This window comes from Aythya marila (assembly GCF_965140915.1).
Source record: "Aythya marila genome assembly, chromosome: 10".
Taxonomy (NCBI): Eukaryota; Metazoa; Chordata; class Aves; order Anseriformes; family Anatidae; genus Aythya; species Aythya marila.
Genome location: NC_139051.1, coordinates 21916770 through 21936333, shown reverse-complemented (window position 1 = coordinate 21936333; position 19564 = coordinate 21916770). Strand labels below are relative to the sequence as shown.

At 40.8% G+C, this 19564-nt stretch overlaps 1 protein-coding gene across 2 annotated transcripts in view; it reads left to right on the top strand.

The window, feature by feature from the left end:
• ARHGEF3 (Rho guanine nucleotide exchange factor 3) overlaps positions 1-19564 on the top strand; it is a 133408-nt gene continuing 113844 nt past the window's right edge. The window contains exons 1-3 of one of the 2 annotated variants that reach the window (XM_082767831.1): positions 23-98; positions 10352-10463; positions 13455-13550. In XM_082767831.1, the coding sequence (XP_082623957.1) occupies positions 13462-13550 (89 nt within the window). In that variant the 5' untranslated portion in view covers positions 23-98; positions 10352-10463; positions 13455-13461. Of the gene's footprint in view, positions 99-10351; positions 10464-13454; positions 13551-19564 lie in introns of both variants that reach the window. The other variant, XM_082767832.1, reaches the window with a different exon arrangement.

Sequence of the window (19564 nt, the reverse complement as noted above, 5' to 3'; positions counted from 1 at the left end):
TTTGGCGTCTCCTCCCTGACAGCCGCCGGCGCCTTGCAGCTGGGGCTGCCACCGGGTCAAGCAGCTCTGGGAGCCGAGAAGGAGCCCAAGGGTGCCCGGTGAGGTGCAGTGGTGTGGGGTGCTGTCCCCGTGTGTCCGCGCTCTGGTTGGGGCCGGGCGGGGAGGCGGCTGCTGCCTGTCAGGGCTCTGGGGCTGGTCACAGAGGTTGGGTTGTGCCCGTGGGGGGACTGGGACGCTTCGCCGCCTCCTCCATCTCCTCATGCCCTCCTCGCTGCTGCTCTTAGCGGTCCCCCGGGGAGACGGAGGAGTCCCTCACCGGCGGGCTGGGGCGGGCGGGGCCTGAGGGACCCGCGGCCGCCCGGAGGCCCGTGAGGGTCCCTGAGGGGGCGGCAGCGGGGCGAGGAGCGGCAGCGGCCGTTGGAGGCGGCGGGCGCTCGGGCCGCTACCTCCCGGGGGCTCAGCACCCGTTTTAGCTGTACTTAGTTCTTCAAAGGTTTTCGTTACTCGTTTAGGGCCGGTTACACGAGCGTCAGTCCAAAAGGAAAGCTCCCAGGAGGAAGGGGCAGAGTCCCAGGTGTCTCTCGCCTCCTTTGAGAAGCGCAGCCGCTGTTACAAGCGAGTCATTCCCTCAGCTCTCGGCCCCAGCCCCTAGCAGGGGGCTCCGCTCCTCGTCGGTTTCCAGCCCAGCCTTCAGCCCAGCTCAGCGGAAGGAGGTTGTCGGGGTCCGTAGGCGACAGAACGAGGGAAAAAACGGCACCTTGCCTGCGGCTACGGAAGATTTGGAGTACGTGGCGAGGGGGGGGGCAGCATCCCCTGAGAGGGCACGGGTACCTAGCTGAGGGGGGACAGAGGAGGGCTTGGAGGGCTGTGTTGGTGATAGCGCCCTGAGGTGGTTCCTGCCTGCCTCTCGTGTCACAGTGCTCACGTTTTGCCTGTCCTGCTGACCAGAGCGTGTGGTTCCCCAAGGAACATGTTACGTTCTCAGGAGAAATCTAGCTTTGCTAACTGATTCCTTTATTTTTCTTCACAGCTCTTAGATCCTGCACATGTGTGTAAATGCTGATGCATATCTTGTCAGTGTTTGCATACATACACTTATCAGATTTAAATATAAATCTAGTCCTTTAGTACCTCGTGTGTCTTGCTTCTTTCTAGTGAAAGGGTAGAGAAAACTCCATCCCTAACCGTTTGTTACTGGATTAATTCAGTTAAATACCCGTTTCTGCAGTGTGTACAGAAGTCTGACTACAACAAGTTGCGAGATGGGCTCTGTATTTGTACAGAACTTGAATTCAATGCAGGAGAAGCCATGGCTTTTGGAAACAGAGTTAAGGCATTTGCTGCAGAATAGAGGGTTTTGGAGGTGAGGGAGTGTGTGAAGCAGCTGCCCCAGGATACGTGAAGTGAGAGAGTGCACAGGATTATCTTTGGCTCATCAGGTTGTGGATTTAGCTTTTCTGTCTAAAATGTTTATACATACAACTTCTTAGCTGTTCAGTAAATATTTATTACCCATTTTACTAAACAAAATACTGTTTTGAACAGCAATCCCTTTTAATTTCCTGTCATAATCATGCCAATCAGTTAGCAGTGTGACAAGGCCTTGTGACCCACGGAGATGTTGTAACATTCAGTATCATTCCCTGCACATTTCTTGGTCCTCTGCTCTGCTTTGAATAGTGCAGTTCTTCTTCCCAGGACTGCTTTTGTGCAGACAGTTGTTCTGGAGAGATTCCAAGCTGTGGGAGTCTTCTGTGTGCATGATCTGGAGGTGTATTGTGTGGAGTTGTTTCCAGAAAGTGCCCAGTCAGACCATGTGTCCTTAAATAAAAAATCTGTTTCGTTTTCCTGTTTGGGAATTGAAGCGAGCGATACCTGCTCCTGTTCAGGAATTTGTCTGTAATTCTTAATATTGATACGGGAGATGTGTTTTCTCATTTAACATTTTATCTGTTAAATCTGTTCCTTTAGATGTTAAAGACAATTAACCTAATCCCTTAAATTCTGTGTATGCTAGAATGTTATTCGTATGTCTTCAGTGTTTTAAGCATTGCAAGGTTACCTAGGTTTTGTAGATAGGTTTTGTACTTTTAGAAGGTATTCAAGTACTTAATAACTTGCAAAAGCCTGAGCAGAGCAGTACTACATTGAAATAAAAGGTGGAAACATGAAAATACTTGAGCTTGCTGTACAAAGAAAGTCTTGAAAATTTGGTGTTTGCATTTATACTTATTAACTAGGAAAATGTTATCTCCATATATCTAATATTTTCTGTGTCCTGTAAGTCCCTTTGATTCTTTACTAAATTGTGCCTCTCAGCTTGTAAGGGTGTGTTGTCCAAGTTGTATGATATTTGAAATAAACAAGTGACTGTGGTCTTGCACAAATCTCTAAAAGCATGTAGAACTATTGTAGTAGGTAAGTGACTGGAAAATACAGAACTCACTAAATATACTGCAGTAACCTGTGGTAGACAAACACCATGCTTTTTTAAGGATTATAATAGCTGCTGTTCTGAAATAAATAGCTATATAGCATGGAGCTGTGGCAGCTTCAACCCCCAAATTTACTACAGAGGGTGTAAAAACAAGCAAAAAAAAAAAAATGTTTTCCCATCTACCATCAACCAGGGTTGAACATGAAGCAATTTGCTGACAATTATAGAAATGTCAGCAGAGATCAGTTATCAGGTGCTCAACCCTGTATAGAACCCAGCCATGAAAACAAGCAGTTAGTATGCTAGTGGATCAGGTTGTTAATATCTAAACACAGGTACATGCATATTTATTTATCGCACGCTTGATGAGTAGCCTAAGGATTCCAAAGCTGACTAAGCATGCAATCAGAGGTCTGTGAGCTGCTTGAAGGTGCTTTGTGTTCCATACAGGCTACCGCTTAACTTCATGGGAATAGAAAGGTGCCCTATACTGTTACTGATTTTGCTTTCTACCTAGGATTAACTATCCTCGCAGTGTTGCAGTTCTTCTTGTCACGCTGTAGGTGTGGTACACAGTGTGTGGTACAACTTGTATTCAGAAAGGTTTATCGGCTTTTATACCACTGAAGTTTGCATAAACTTAGAAAGTTGGCAGGTGTTATCTTGTGTGGTTTCTGTAGAGCAAGAACAGCTGCTGTGCTGGTATCATCTCTCAAACATTTTAGTTGTTGAACTAATGAAAGCTGTACTTCTATTTATTTTAAACACTTCTGCACTTTTCTGAGATACATTTTTAAGATTATAACTAGAAGAGTATGCCCATTGCACTATGTGCGCTGTATCAGGAATCCTATTTATTTAATTTTAAATATTACAGTGTGTCCAGGTAGTGTTCTCCCAGAAGATTCTGTCTTGACTATCACCTTTGTTTTGGAGAAGATGGCAAAGCACAACTATTTGGACAGTGCGTGTTTTGGGGGGTGGCTGACAGCTTTTTCTAGTACATGGCCTTACCTGATGGATCCAGATACTCTGTAGCTGGGAGAGGTAAGAGGCATACATGAATTGCAGTCCAGCACCAAAAGCTGCCACATTTGTGTGATGCAGCCTCTGATGGCTGTATCCTAAACCTGCTATCACCTTGTAGATGGCAAGGTTCTTGTCTGAGTATGAGCCTTGAAATACTTCGCCTACCAAAACAGTTACTGTCAAAATTAGCTTTTTGTTGATGTTCCACAGATAAATAATGAATATCCTAGAACAAATTATTTCAAGCAAGTTGATTGCTCTTTGGAGAGAGAATCTTGCAAGCTCTCCCAGGTAGGTTTGGATTCCAGGTGTGCTTAGCAATTGCAGATGAAAAGCTTCTAAAGACAGAGAAGGTAATTTTAGAACAATACAGCTTCTGTCAGCCATTCAAGTCTATTAAGTCTGGTAAAATAAATGCAGAAACAACTTGACAAACTTCAAAGACATGAAACTGTGTAGTAATTTTGAATTAAATAAACATGATTATTAAGATAATAGGCTGAATGGATGATAATTTTAATGTCAAGGATAAAATCTGATGCCCGTTCCAGGCAGATAGATTTTTGAACGTGCTAGTTCCCTGGTGATTATAGTTTTGATAAAGGGGAAAATGGGTTGTGCTTTTATCAGCAGTTGTAGGGTTTTTCTTAGTTTTCATTTATTTTCAATGATTATTGTTTTTTTTATTTAATTGACGGAAACTGAAATATACTGAAAGGAAGAGAAGAATATGAAAAAGTAGCAGAAGTTGCATTACTTTTATACTAGACTACTGCTAGATTATACTAGATTACTAGATTTTTCCTTTTTTTTTTTTTTTTTTGCACCTGTAATTAGCATGAAAAATACTTTACTTAAATGCAAATTTCAGATATATATATATATATATATGTATATTTTATATATATATATTTAATTTAAGAAATTGTCCCTGAAATTTGTCTAGCTTTGCACAGTGCTTGCTATCAAATTCAGAAGTTTGAGGTGGATAGAGTTAAATTAATCTAAGAAATTGCTAGCTGTATGAGTCACTCAATTGGGAACATAAATACTCCTTATCTTTGTAAATAACTTTTCAACATTGTTTTGCTTCATAGTGTCAACTGCAAAACACAAAGCAGTATGTTTAGCGTAAAAGTAGTTGGATTTGTATTTGAAATTAGAGTGTATGAACAAAATCAGTGTAACTTTTTGCTCCTTTTTTCTTTGCAAAACGGCTAAAGGCTAGTGATAAATCTGCAATAGAAGCTGGATTATGATTACTGTATTGTTTTGTTTGCTTTATTGAAAAGAAAAAAAAACTTGGAAGGGGGGAAAAGTGTAAAGTGGTAAATGGTTAGCACTGGAGAATTATTCTTGCACGCTGATGGGATGGATATGTTGTTTTGTTTACTGTCTGGTGCTGAAGCCAGGTACTTGAAATATTAGGAACATCTGGATCTTTTGGTCCAGAGCAAAACAGATTTATCTCAGAATGACATAAGTAATTACTGTCACATATCACTGGCACATAATTCCTTGATATGTTTGTTGACTAGCATACAGCACTTAGTGTTGTGGGGTATTCTTCTAAACAGTAGTTCTAACTTTGTGTGCACCTTCTGCATTTTAAGCACTCTATGTAAAAAGTTCTGCTCAAGTATCTTCTAGCATTTCCTAATGTTAGCTTTTTCCTAATCATATAAGAGAGGTTTGGCTGTGTGTTACTAAGACACTAAGCACTGAAACACTAAATAATTCCTTTTCTTTATTGATACAGCAATCAGCTACCATCCCTAGAAGTGACAACAGAGCCCCAAATGTTCCCTTTTTCCCCCTGTGCTGCTAAATTTTCTCAATTGAAACTACTAAAAGACTCAAAGCTCCTGATAGCTTTGCAGATCAGGCAGTGCAGGTGAGTCCTTGCTCTTCTGTTCTTTATCCCACTGAAAGACACTGTTACAAAATCTGCTGATATGCAGAACAAATTAAACCAGTAGTCCGAATTATGGTATATTTCTCTATGTGCTTTCCTTGAAGGTGATTGGAGATGACTTGTAACATAATTGGTTGTTTTTCTTTACTTTTGGCTTGTTTTGGGGAAAAGAGCTAAACATTGGTAAAATAAAAGGCTAGAAAACAGTGTCTCACAGAAGGTTATATTTCTCCAGCATAGAGCGCTATTCCATGTCAGTGCTCTGGCTTCAGCCTGATATGAATTTGTATTTGCGTGACTGTTGCCTTTTACCTTTCATCTACTTTGTGCTGAGAATAAATATAATATTCATGCTATTTCCAAAGTAAACATTACCTTTTGTGTAAGACTGGTTAGACCACCTCTGTGCCTATAGCAGGTGGGTATATAAGGGCGAAGGAGCCAAGCTTGATACTTGCTGTGGGTCTTATATAAAGTACTATATAAAGTACTTATAGCACTTATATAAAGTACTTAGATAATAACTTATCTGTTCTTCTGAAGAGAACAGTATTTAATGAAATGTCTCAAGGAGAGTAATGAAAACCTTTTCAAATATATGTATTTAAAAAGGACCTTCAAAACCTCATTCTTCAGTGCATCACATGCATTTTTGAATGACTTAAAGATGGTAAGTACTGACATATAATGCATTCACTGAAGTCAAAATTTACTTGAAATAACCATAGTGTGTGTTAAAGAAACTTTACGGTATGCCAGGCTCGGTCTGAAGTGGTTATGCAATGTGAAGGTTCTCAGCATTGCCTGCTACTTGGAGTTGTAATCAGGAGAAATACTCTTTAAGTGCTTCTTGAGTTCTCACTGATTTTACTGAAGTACGCATTAGTGGTACAAAGATGTTTGGCAATTGCAGTATCTGAGAACATCAGAAAAACAATTTGGATAAAAGATTGTTTTGGTTCTTGTTGTTAAGCAATTAAAAAATGAAGTTAATTTTAAAGTTTAATTTTGCCTTTTAACAAGCTATTTGCCTAAGGCAGCTTCCTGGATAGCAGCTGAGTGCTATCAAGATGTCATAATATGTACCTGGAAATATGACTTCACAGAAAACAATGCAAGAGTAAATGTGCTTGTTACTGGAAATTAGACTTCTGCACAGCTTGTAAGGAATTGGAACGTCAGCTCTTTAAAATTAAAGATGTTATGATACATTTTTGCTAATTAGTTATCTCTTGTTTAGGCTTTGTGAGTATAGAGACTCCTGCTTGAGAGAGTGACTGTGTGTAACACTCCTGATGTTTCTTTGTGGTACACACACATTACTGTAGTGTTTTTACTGCCACCTTTTTATTTAAAAGGAATAATTACTGTTTCTGCACTGAGAAGTCTTAGGTATCAGTAAAACTTTCTTCAGAGTTTTTCTCAGCCAAGTATTACTAAATACAATGTCAACAATGCGAAGTATTTTAGTGAAGGTGAGGAGCTGTGGGAATATATTTTATCAGAATACTTTGGTTAGTTTTACTTTAACTGTTGTGAATAGCAGTTGAATGATACTTTAATTTTTTAACTGTCACTTCTGTAGTTTCTTACTTGTCCAGAGATACAAGTAGGGAATGAAAGGAAAGGCAAAAAGACTTTTGATGGTGGTCACAGATATACTTTGTAACAAAAGCAAAAAAAAAAAAAAAAAAAAAAAAAAAAAGTTTCTGTGTAGGGGGATGGGATTAGAAAGATTGGCTAATATTTTCCTCATTTTGCTAGATAGAAATTAAAGATGGCTTTGAGCCCATGGGGTGAGGGGGCTTCAACTCCTTTTTTGAATCTTTTCATCTTTTCTGCTCAAATGGTCCTGAAATGGTGATCTGTGTAGGTGTCTGAAGGATTAAGTGTTGTGCTGTACTAGATCCTTTTTGGCCATATAAGGAAAATGCAAAACTTCCAGAATAAAATCTAAATATAAATGTAAAAATATAATACTCTTCAGTTCTTGAGCCAATGGCTCACTGCTACTAGGCTTTTTTCTGCAATTATGGGTCCTAAGAATCTACTATGAGGCAGATGGACTGCAAATGCATCAGTCCATCAAAGCTGGTGTTTTAAATGAAAGGCGAACGCCTTTTTTTTTTCTTTTTTTTTTTTTTTTTTTTTTTTTTTCCCCTGTGGCCATAGCTCCTAAGAGAATTTGTGAGTGCATGCTTCCTTCTGGTAGCCTGGCATAGTCACAGAAGAGTAGCTATGCTAAATTTTAAATGCCTTCTTTGCCTCAGTCTTCAGCAGCAAAACCAGTTGCTCTCTGGATACCCAGTACCCTGAACTGGTGGAAGGGGATGGGGAGCAGGATGTGGCCCTCACTATCCATGGGGAAATGGTTGGCGGCCTGCTACAGCACTTGGATGGGGCCAGATGGGATCCACCCAAGGGTACTGAGAGAACTGGCAGAGGAGCTGGCCAGGCACTTTCCATCATTTATCAACAGTCCTGGCTATCAGGGGAGGTCCCAGTGGACTGGCAGCTAGCAAACATAACGCCCATCTACAAGAAGGGCTGGAGGGTAGACCCGGGGAACTATAGGCCTGTCAGTTTGACCTCAGTGCCAGGAAAGCTCATGGAGCAGATTATCTTGAGTGTCATCATGCAGCACTTGCAGGGCAACCAGGCGATCAGGCCCAGTCAGCATGAGTTTATGAAAGGCAGGTCCTGCTTGACGAACCTGATCTCCTTCTATGACAAAGTGACGCTCTGGGTGGATGAGGGAAAGGCCATGGCTGTGGTCTACCTTAACTTCAGCAAGGCTTTTGACACCGTTTCCCACAGCATTCTCCTCAAGAAACTGGCTGCTCATGGCTTGGACTGATGTATACTTAGTTGGGTTAAAAACTGTCTGGATAGCCAGGCCCAAAGAGTTGTGGTGAATGGAGTAAAATCCAACTGGAGGCCGGTCACTAGTGGTGTTCGCCAGGGCTCAGTACTGGGGCCAGTCCTCTTTAAGATTTTTATCGATGACCTGGATGAGGGGATCGAGTGAACCCTCAGTAAGTTGGCAGATGACACCAAGGTAGGTGCATGTTTCGATCTGCTCAAGGGTAGGGAGGCTCTGCAGGAGAATCTGGATAGGCTGGACTGATGGGCTGAGGTCAACTGCATGAAGTTCAACAAGGCCAAGTGCCGGGCCCTGCACCTGGGGTGCAATAACCCCAAGCAGAGCTACAGGCTGGGAGCTGAGTGGTTGGAAGTGGTTCTGCCTGGCGGAGAAGGACCTGGGAGTACTGGCAGATAGTCAGCTGAATATGAGCCAGCAGTGTGCTCAGGTGGCCAAGAAGGCCAACAGCATCCTGGCTTGTATAAGAAGCAGTGTGTTCAGCAGGTCTAGGGAAGTGATTGTCCCCCTGTACTCAGCCCTGGTGAGGCCTCATCTTGAGTACTGTGTTCAGTTTTGGGCCCCTCACTACAAGAAAGACACGGAGGTGCTCGAGCGAGTCCAGAGAAGGGCAACAAAGCTGGTGAGGGGTCCTATGAGGAGCGGCTGAGGGAGCTGGGTTTGTTCAGCCTGGAGAAAAGGAGGCTCAGGGTCGACCTTATCGCTCTCTCTAAGTACATTAAAGGAGGCTGTAGCGAGGTGGGGGTTGGACTATTCTCCCATGTGCCTGGTGACAGGATGAGGCTAAAGTTGCACCACGGGTGTTTTAGGTTGGATATTAGGAAGAACTTCTTTACTGAGAGGGTTGATAGGCATTGGAATGGGCTGCCCAGGGAAGCGGTTGAGTCCCCATCCCTGGAGGTCTTTAAAAGACGTTTAGATGTTGAACTTAGCGATATGGTTTAGTGGAGTACTGGTTAGTGGTAGGTCAGAGGTTGGACTTGATGATCTTGAGGTCTCTTCCAACCTAGATAATTCTGTGATTCTGTGAAATTTCTGATGTCTCTTCAAACGCAGCATGGATGTTTCTTCAAGGATGTTGCCTCAAAAAGACAGTGACTGTAGTGTTAAACATAGCCGCTATAAATAAAGTCTTTGACATTGTTTTCCTGTGTTTTTGTCCTGGAACTGCCTTTTGCCCACTTCTTCCTGTGAAAGCAGAGCATGATCTCTAGGGCAACACCTAATTCGAGTGTGTGCATCTTATCTAGAACAGTCAAGGCTCAGTATGCAAACAGAGGGTAAGGAACAGAATATGTTTTAAGCAGTCTCTTAAGCTGATATTTACTGACTTGCCTTGGCATCTGCCTTCCAGTTATTAAGAAAAAAGATTATAGATTTATTTTCCTCCTTCAAGTTTCATCATGTATAGTGCCTATGTCATGAAGTTCAAGTCCAAACAAGAGTTGGATGGTGATATAGAATGAAGCACCTGTGAATAGTCTTTTTTTTTTTTTTTTTCCTTAACTTTGTTCCTTTGTTTCTTGAGTTGTGTTTAATTTTTTAAGATGTTGCTATTACTGGATGTTCATTTTTGGACATAGTTTTTATACTCTGGCTGAAAAATAAACCAGCATATTCCAAACAAAGTTGTATTTTGCCAGTTTTATCTTTAATTTTGCTTGGTTCACTTTAGATATTCTTAGTGCTTGAAGAAATGTATCCTTCTCTCCATCCTAAAATACAAAAGTTTTTATTTTAGAAATAGTTATTTATTCTGAAGGAAGAGCCGATGAACTGTTTGTGGCACAACAGTGAGTCGGGATAGAATCTGCAGGCTGAGAATTTCTCATAAAAATTATTTCTAAGTAAGAGAAGAAGTGATGATATTTGATATCCATGGCCTTGGAAATTGTAGATAGATACCAATTTTCCATTTGTTGTTTAGAAGCTAAGAATCTTCTGGTATTTTGACAAGGCCATAAAACTTGTCAGTGATGTGTGTATCAGCTGTTTAATTACCTGTCTCTCCTAGTAAAGAGCACTCTAGGACCTGCGTAGACCTGTCTTTGGGAATAGGCTGACTGGAGTATCCCTGATGGTTTTCCAGAAGCTTGTCTGACTCACTGCTGGCCAGCCTCAGGAGTGGGAGTCATGCCCTGGTAGCAGCGTGAGCAAGTGCTTGATCCCAAGGCTGTGAGAAGCCCTTCCATCTCAGAACGGTAGGATTGGAAAGCTGAACAGACAGAAGTCATTCAAGATGCTGGGAGTTTGTACTACAGCAGGCAGGGGTTACATGGTGGGCGTTGCAGGAGCATTGCTTGTTCTTTGGTGTTGGTGGGTGGGAAGTTGAAGGGATGCTTTGTGATACCTGCTCCCATCTTGCAGAAGCATGCTGCCACAGCGCAGGGCTGGGAGAGGGCCAGGCATACTGGAGGATCCCATCCCCACTTATGTTAGTGCCAGCTGAGGAAGGATGTTTGACTGTTGCTGTATGGGTTGGCTGCTACGCCCACCTCCTCCGTGTGTTTAAGTGAGGAGCATGTTTGGGTAGCACTTCATTGGGTGCCTTGGCCAACCTATCCTACTACTGGAATCTGAGCAGTGGAGGCTGTAAGAGCAGGAGCTGTGTATGACTCACAGTATCCAGTTTGTCAGAAAGCCCACTGTTTTATCCAGCATATAGGTATCTCTCTGATGTTGGTGGATAATACCTTGCTATTCAAATGAATAGATGCTGGCCTCTTGCTGCCCTCCTCGTATGTTACAGAAAACACCAGATGCAGATTTTTGTAAGACCCCGAGGCTGTGGGCGTGAAGGAGTACGATGTTAGTGATAATTTCAGAGACTAGACTGGGAACATGAGGGAGCTGAGCAGTTTGACAAGGTGTATTCAGCTCTATATTACTTCAGCTCATTTTCTTTGTGGAACATAAGAGAAGAGAAACTGGGTTTATGCCATGTGTCATTTATTTTCTGTTAGGTAAGCATCAGCCCTTATTATCAATTGTTCAGAGGAAAACTTTGTAACATGGTAACTGGTATCATTTTTTCTGTCCTCTGCTGTTGCTCTAGTTTCAGCATAGGATTCTTAGTGCAATTCTGTCTGGAGTGTTTTCTTCATGTTTCTTCAGGTGGGGAGGAGAGTGATGAATACTTTTTTATTCATAGGTTAAACAATCTGTACTCTAACAGTACAGTACTAGTTCATAAGCAAACAGTAGATTTACTTATTGTTTTTCTTCTGGAATGGCAAACTCGTGGTTTTGTAACTTCATTCTTTTGGGTTGCAACTTTGTGAATTAAGAGGCTACTTTTAACTTTCCTTTGAACCTTCAATCCTAGTAGTTTAAGTGACTGTAAGAGGAGGTGCTTGTGCAACTGCTGTGATCACTGAAACATCTGGGCTTTCCCAAGGTAGAGCAGAAATTGGCTGTAATTTGCCTTGTTGAGAAATTGTTCCCTGAAACAGGGGACTTTGCAGAAGGTGTCTGGACTCCTTGACTCCTTCATTGTTCCTTCAAAATATCTGTAAAAACATCTCCCCTCCTCCTGCATTACTGCACACTGAAGAGGAAAGTAATAATTTAAAAATTTAAAATTCAACACCTGCTGCTGAGCCACTTCTAGAATTACTCCTTTTTTTTTTTTTTTTTTTTTTTTTTTTTTTTTTTTTTTTTTTGAGTTCATCTCAGTGATCCAACTGCAGAATAAGGAGTGAATTTGAGGTCAGGCTCTGAATCAAGATGAGGTCAGTGGCTACCAGGCTCTGTTCTTGCCCTCGCAGAGGCAAGGCTTTCATTGTCTTCACTTTCAGAATGGTTTTCCAATCTTTGAAACAAGATCTCAGGAAGCAAATTTGCCCAGAAACTGCCTGTGCAGAATTTATATCCCTTTTTAGTACAAGGGATGTAAAAAATGCAAACTGGAGCTGCTGTCTTTTAAGTCCATTTGTTTTTCCCCAGAGTGGTAGTGCTGCCTGCGAAAGGGAGGTAAAAAGAGGACACAGAGTCCTGTCAGGGCTGAATTTGCTGCTTTTTGGGACTTCTTTCTGAGGAACATGCTTGCTTAGGGCTACTTATACAGCCCTGTTTGGCCATGATTTTGGATCCAAGGTTGGCATTCTCTTCACAGGAGTTGTTTTGTGAAGCTGGGCCTCACCTGCCCACCAGTGACGGGCTGCAGGCCTTGCGGTCGGCTCCAACTGCCCACGGCTCTCAGGGCTGACCATGACCCTGGTTCTGCAAAGCTTTAAACAGCTCCTCAATGTTTCTTTATACCTTCCTGCGAAAAGTGAGGGGTTATTATCTTATCAAGCATAGCCTCTTTTCTGGTTATGTTCTAGTAGATTAGTATAGAGGTGGGCCTGTTTTCTGGTAATGCATTGAGTTTTTGGGTTGCTCATAATAGAAACCAGGTGTGAAGTCAAATTAGGAATCTCAAGATCAGGAAGATTGCTTTTGATCTGGTTGTTTGTTTTGTTTGTTTTAAAAGTAAAATTAAAAAAAAAAAAAAGTGTAAGACGTTTCATGTTAGCAGTGTTTCAATGTGAAATTAACTTGCTTTATCTAGAGATCTGGTTTGTTCTTAACATGAGAGTCGTTTGCTGGAAGCATGTTTGGCCATACAGACCTTTTAGAAGCACTATAGCCTGGGGATTGCTATTGCCAGGACTGCGCTGTCTGTGCTGTTTATGAGAATGACTTCAGCCATGAGTGAATTGTGTTTTTCTGCAAATCAGTGAAGTATGATCTTAAATTACTAGAATATAGGTTGTAAGTTATTAAAATATGCTGAAAAGATCTTTAAATATCAGAAATCCAAATTTTCTCTCTAGTGTTCTGTGGATCCTTCCACAGCAACACTAGCCCTGACTGCTGCTCTGAATTAACATAACTGACACTATGCATAGCCCTGGATGGGGGCTTGCTGACATCAACTCTTCTGGCACCTATTCAGAAGAGTAAACAAAAGACAATCAGTGTTGAGTTTGGCAAGGCTAGCAGGTCCACAAAACTGCCAAATCCTTCTCACAGTGTATTTATCCAATTAATCCCATTGATTTAGGAGATTTACTTAAGTGAGTAAAATGTACTGTATTTGGTCTTAAAAGTGCTTGCCTTAAAATGTGGGTTTCCTAGTGAATTAGTAAACATATGTTTTTCACTTATATTATGGTCTTAATGTTTTTGTTGTTGTTTTTCCTTTTTAGAAAAAAGATGAATTCTGAAAGCTCAGCACTTACCATGAATAGTCCTGCAATAATAAACCAGTGTGCCAGGGGAGGAATGGAGGAAGAAAAAGTTTGGTAAGGAAGCTTTACTTCTAATTTTCTGTGAGGTTAGTAGACAGCTATATTGAGAGACTTATTTTTTATTTTATTTTTTTTAAGAAGTACAAGAGTTGTTTATGTTGGAAATATTTATATTAATTTGCATTATTTAAATAGAATGAGAATGAGAAAGGAAGTTTTTATTCTGTTTTTGAGTTTTTAGCAGATGACCATGGGGCTGTAGTGTCATGGGGGATGGGAAATGGAAAAACTCTGTTCACTTCAACAGTACACCAGTTGTACTCATGGAATCTTTCACTTACAGCAAATGTCTTAATCTCTCAATGCTTCTGCTATGCTTGTGCTGTGCTATTACTAGTAGCCTTCAAAGTGCTGTACAGTTGAGAAGTCAGGCTTGTGGTTTCCTGAGATTTGTGCCGTAGGAGACATTAAAAAGTCAGTAGTTTCTACTTATTATAAAAAAAGACTTTATACTGCAGGAAAAAGAAATGCAGTTCAGTGGAAGTGAAGTTCAGTCATAGCTGAGGCAAATTCTTATACTTCGGGACAATTTTTTTGTGAAAACTGTCTCTGACCATGTGATTTTTAGCACCTTGTTTGGTGTTAGCATGAAGGGAACTGGGTGTTGGGAAGGCACTGAGGCATTTCAGCTGTGTTAGTGGGGATCCTTTATTGAGACTCTGCTGATCTTGCTTGCTGTTGTTCACTAGGGTTTAGCCAGGATTTTGTTGCATTGCTTATATACCATGTAGAAAAAGAAATAAATTCATGCTGCAGGGGAAAAAAAAAAAAAAAGAGAGAGAGAGAGACCTACATGGACAAAAAGCTAAATTACACTCATTTTTCTAGCCTAGGAAATGATCAGTGTTATAAATGAGGTCTCAACTCAATCTGAATTTTGTAATATTTATAAAACAAATATTTATAAAAGGTATAAAAGGCAAGTAAACAGCGCTGGATGTGCAGGGAGTCTATGCTCCACCAACATGCACACACGAACATCAAACATTCTAAATATACAGAACATTGCTTTCACATACTAAGCCCGAGTATGCCTATACATACGTACAATCAGGAAAGGTAACAGACAATCCTTTAAGTTCCATGACTTATCAGTCTCCATTTTCCATTCCTTTTCTTGATTACAAACAACAGTCTCCATTTTCCATTCCTTTTGAACAATATGTCTCGCTTCAAGTTGTCAAGCAACTCGGTCTTCAGGCCTTATGTATCCTGTTCTTCCCAGATCAAAGAAAAGCATATCCATCTCCTTTTCAAGGCTAATAGGCCTGGGTCAAAAGGCACGTCCAGGTCATCAGAGGGCGTAACAGCAAAAGCCTTCGATGGCAGTAGCAGCAGAGGGGCCCATGGCGTAGCAGTCGGATCAGTAAACGAGCCCACAGCTCCCTCGCTATCTGGCAAACCACACGTTTCTGACTGTGGCCCCACATGGCTCTTTAAGGCCTCAGAGATTGCTCACCAGGTGCCGAGCAATCCCACTGCAACCTTGTTGTTTTTAGCTGCAGAGTCCCACACCTTGACCTCAGTTTGGTCCCATATTTCAGGATCATAAGCTGTCTGATTGTTAATAAGGAGAATAAACTGTAAGGTTACCAGGACAGTCTTTGTTCCTAAGGATGTATGATTCCCCATAATGCGCAACTGCTTACCAGTGAGGGGCAGTTGTGTGCGTGGGTCTGCTTCTCTCCAGCTCCAGTGCGCCTATTTCCAGCGACTTTCTGTACAAGCTTCTCTGAGCAGTTTGCTGAGTCTGGCCGAACCTATCTTCGTGAGGTGATCAATGTGTCTGTTCCCGTCCTGGTCTTCATTCTGCCGGTCCCTATTAATTCCTTTTTCCTACTACTTTATTGATGACATAACTTCATTATATCGTGTTGCCTTTTTTTCATCTTAAGGACAGGCTCCCCTCTTATACCCTTCACCCCACAGCAGTCCTTTTCAAAAACAATTTTTCGTTGGTCAAACAACTTTGCCCGCCAACAGCCCAGAACACCCAGAAACTTCCATGCCTTAAGAGCTGGAGAACAAGCAACCAGAGACTGCAGGGCGACTGCATGGATTCTCAATCACCCTTCTTTGTTCCCTCTAAACTCTTTACATTCCTGATGGCCTCATCATTAACAGTCTGATGTTATCACCAACCATGGGGCTTGTTGACCCCCATGGCCACACTCTCACATCTCCCCCCTTCTTTATTAATATAAACCATCTTCTTGACATGAATTATTACTCCACATATCACAGTATGTATGTCAAGCTGTGTAACTTCTGTTACGCAGTTGAATAGTTACCTCAGTAAAATACTGTCTAGGCATCCTTATATTGGTTTTCAGTGCGTTTCTATGGGTTTAGCTGAATTGTTGTTATGAGACAAGTAGCTCATCTTTGGGAGCATGGGAAGGAAGTTCTGCGTTTCTTCTTGATGAAGAAGAGTAGTTTTGACCCTCAGAGGTCAAAACTTGCCCAGGCCTTGCCCAGCCTACTGCTGTTAGAGGTGTGAAGCAAATGGGAGCACTTTCCACTTTCTGGTCACTCCCATGTTCTTGCTTCTACTGAAGTTTTGGCTCAAAATGCTTTCCAGTTGTACTTCTCCTTTCTCTATAATAGCCAGTAAACGATCACTTGTAAATAGGAATTTAAATTGAGTCTAGCCTCTTTCTTCCAACAATCCCACAGGGTTATCATCTTTTTTTTTCCAGCTTCTGGGTGGCTGGGTCCTGCCTTCTGGTCTTTCCTACTGGCAGTGGGAATTCTTGTCCGTATTCCAGACAATACAGTTTTCCTTAGCATGGCTGCTGACTTGTTACTTTTTGTCACTTCAGCACCTCATTGTAATCCTTGATGCTTTTCTCCTGTGTCAATTGTAGGATTACAAAAGTTAGAATTTTCAACTCTCATTTTTTTTTTCAGCTTTAGATAAACACAAGCAAAGAAACTTACTTAGAACTTACCTAGCAGGTTCTTGCTTTTTAACTTTAACTTATAATAGATGTGTTGCAGAATCTCTTGCATTTACAGCTGCCTAGATGCAGTTTGTTGGCATAAAGCTGAACCACAAAACTGGTTTGTGAAAATGCTACCTACAGCTGACTCCAGAACAGTGTTTAGTTATGGCTGATACTGGGTAGAGGGGGTAGTCTGTAGAACAGCCTGGACTTTTTTTTTTTTCCATCAGTTGGTATGGATTGGTATCCTCAATGGTTCAGTTGCTTGCTTTTGTTTGAAGGAAGATGAAAGTCATTTTTCTGTTTCTCCATAATTTTGGATTAGGCTGTTATTGAGCAGAAATAGTGCACTTTGATTGCAAAAGGACTGCAAGGCTCCACTTTTATCAGTGTAAGTTGGGTACTTTTCTGCCATTATCAGTGCCAAGTACAAAAGAGTTGGGAGAACAAGGGGTGGAAATATTCTTTATCTGCTTTGTTTCAAAGTCACCTAGGTTAACTAAAACAGCTTTTAACAGTAGTTTGAACTATCAAGGCTGATGTTATATTATGGCAGATGAAAACTTCATGAGAGTAAGTGGTAATGACACCTTAAATTATCCTGGTTATTTTTGTGAGGATCTTTCTCCCCTCCTATATTGCATAGGCATTTACAAAATCTGCTGCTCTGTTTCATTGGTGTTGTATCTGCTTAGTTTGGTACCTCTGCAAGATAAAGGTCCTTGAATTCTCAAACTGGCAATGCTTCATTTGGTTCTATGGCTTTCTTCCCCCCCAGCACATGTAACCAAGATTATAGCAGCAAAACATGCTGTTAGTAGGAATAACGTGACTGCTGTAAATGTCTGATAACTAGAGGGCACCACAGCAAAGTCCATGCATAAGCCAAATTCAGCTGTTATTGATAAGCAGAAATACTGAAAAATTCAGCTGATACTGTTGATGTTATGACCATTTATTATCTAAGCCAGTATGGAGCAATACTTGAGCAACTGAAGGACTGAGAGCCTTGAAATTTTAGATGCTACTGATGTGGCAGATTCTCAGTTTCTTAATGTTGAGAATTGCAAGAAAGGAACTAAAGATAATGACACAGTTCCCACTTGCTCCCTTTAATCTGCGCTTAGTATGAAAATAGCTGGATGACATGTTGTTTTCAAAAAAAAATGTGCAGGGTAATTGGAAATCTTCTAGTTTTTGTTATTGTGTGGATTTACGATGTGCTTCCTCAAGGCTGGAAGAAATCTTGCTGGCTTTTTGAGCAAAATTAAGTCAGGAACTATTTCAGCTGTTTAAAACTAATTGAAATTTGGGGTTCTGGATCTCTCCCATCATTAAATTTGGGATGCCTTGTTTTTTCTTTTCTAAACCCTCTTCCATATTGCTTACTGAGTTTGTAGCACACTCCTATTTCTATGACAATCACCATCATTTTTAGAGCAAGTCTCTTTAAAAACTGCCTCTGACATGTGGCTTTGCTGACAAGAGGGCTTGGCTGTCCCTTTCCCTAGGCAAGGGATGTGGTATGTGTGGAAAATAATTAGAAGCAAAGTTGTTACTTTTACTGTTGTGATTTTTATTTTTATTTTTTATTTATTTTTATTTTATTCAGGACCTTAGAAAAGCAAATAGAAAACTGTAAAACAGCCACAGGAAATAGTTCAGTGAAACATCAGAAATATTTATTTCTCTTTTAAAGGAGGAAAACATCAGGGTATGAGGCTTTGCAATATCTGGCTTTTGTGGTGAAGCTGATTTAAGCCTCTCATTTGCTCGTTCCTCTTCCTGACGTTGTTAGCCATCACTGCTGTTGTGCCAATAGCATAGTGAGCTGCTCTGTGAATTAAATGAAAACAATTTTGGTTAACATAGATCTTGTTTTGGGAAAGTCAATTTTTATTTCAGTAAATTCGTGTACCGCAGCTCTACAATTAGCTGTTTGGCACAACTCAGAGGGTGAAACTGCAGTAAGTATGGGGTAGGGCACATACTGATCAAGGAATTGGGGACTTGTGGGGTTTGCTCATTTTACTAGGACTTCCTTGCCAAAGCTGATGGGTTTTATCCTAAAATAGATGGTCAACAGAGTTACAAAATATGTATAGAAAGAGTAATCTCAATTAAAGTGACTAAATTTCATACTTATATTCTGTAGATAATTATTCATTATTAAAAAAACATTAGCTCAGCAAATAAAGATATTCTTCTGATCTTTATTTTTTGTGCTGTTTCATAACTGGATAAAGTATCTGGCATGCTTGTTTTCTAGGATTTGTAAGAGCTTAATAGGTGAACATTACTATTTTAAAAGAGTGAAAAATGTTTCCAGCTTCAAAAACATACATGCAGTTTCTAGCTGTGTGGTCAAAAGGAGGTAGGCTCATGTGGTGATTCAGATTGGGCTCATTATCTGCGTTTCACTTCAGTGGAGCAATATGAGTCCATCCATAAGAATTTATAAAGCCGGCTTAAGAATGATGTAGGCCTACTTTAAAGACATTTTTCTTCTTAGAACTAAATCGCTGTTGTCAATTTTTAAGTATTGTATACAATGTGTCAAGGAAAAGCTAAGCTTCATATAGCAAAAACACCCAGTTTGTTTAATAGTGTGAACAGCGTACAGTTCTGTTGACTTTACTGGCACTAATTCTCTGTAGAATTAACTCATGAGCGAATTTTTAAGACAAGCTTTTAAGAACAAAATTTAAAAGCCTTTTTCACTGAGAAGAAGAACAGAGTGCTGAAGGCTGAGAATTTAATCACCCTAATTCAAACAGCACATTTTCTTTAGGAGGGTGGCCATTTCTATAAAGGAATATAATAAAGGAAATACTGGGTGGTAAAAAGACAAGTACAAGTTAGTATTTAAAATAGAAAAGTGTGCAGGGTGAGAGGAGGGGAAAGTAAGGTAGATATTTACATAGCATTTCATTGCAGTGTAGTCCACTCTATCCATAGTGGTTTGTCATTCTGTGCTTGAGCTCAGTTGTGAAGCACTTTCTTTCTCACTTCTGTAACACTAGGTTCTTAACAGCTGGTGCTGAGCTCAGCCTAGTTTTAGTC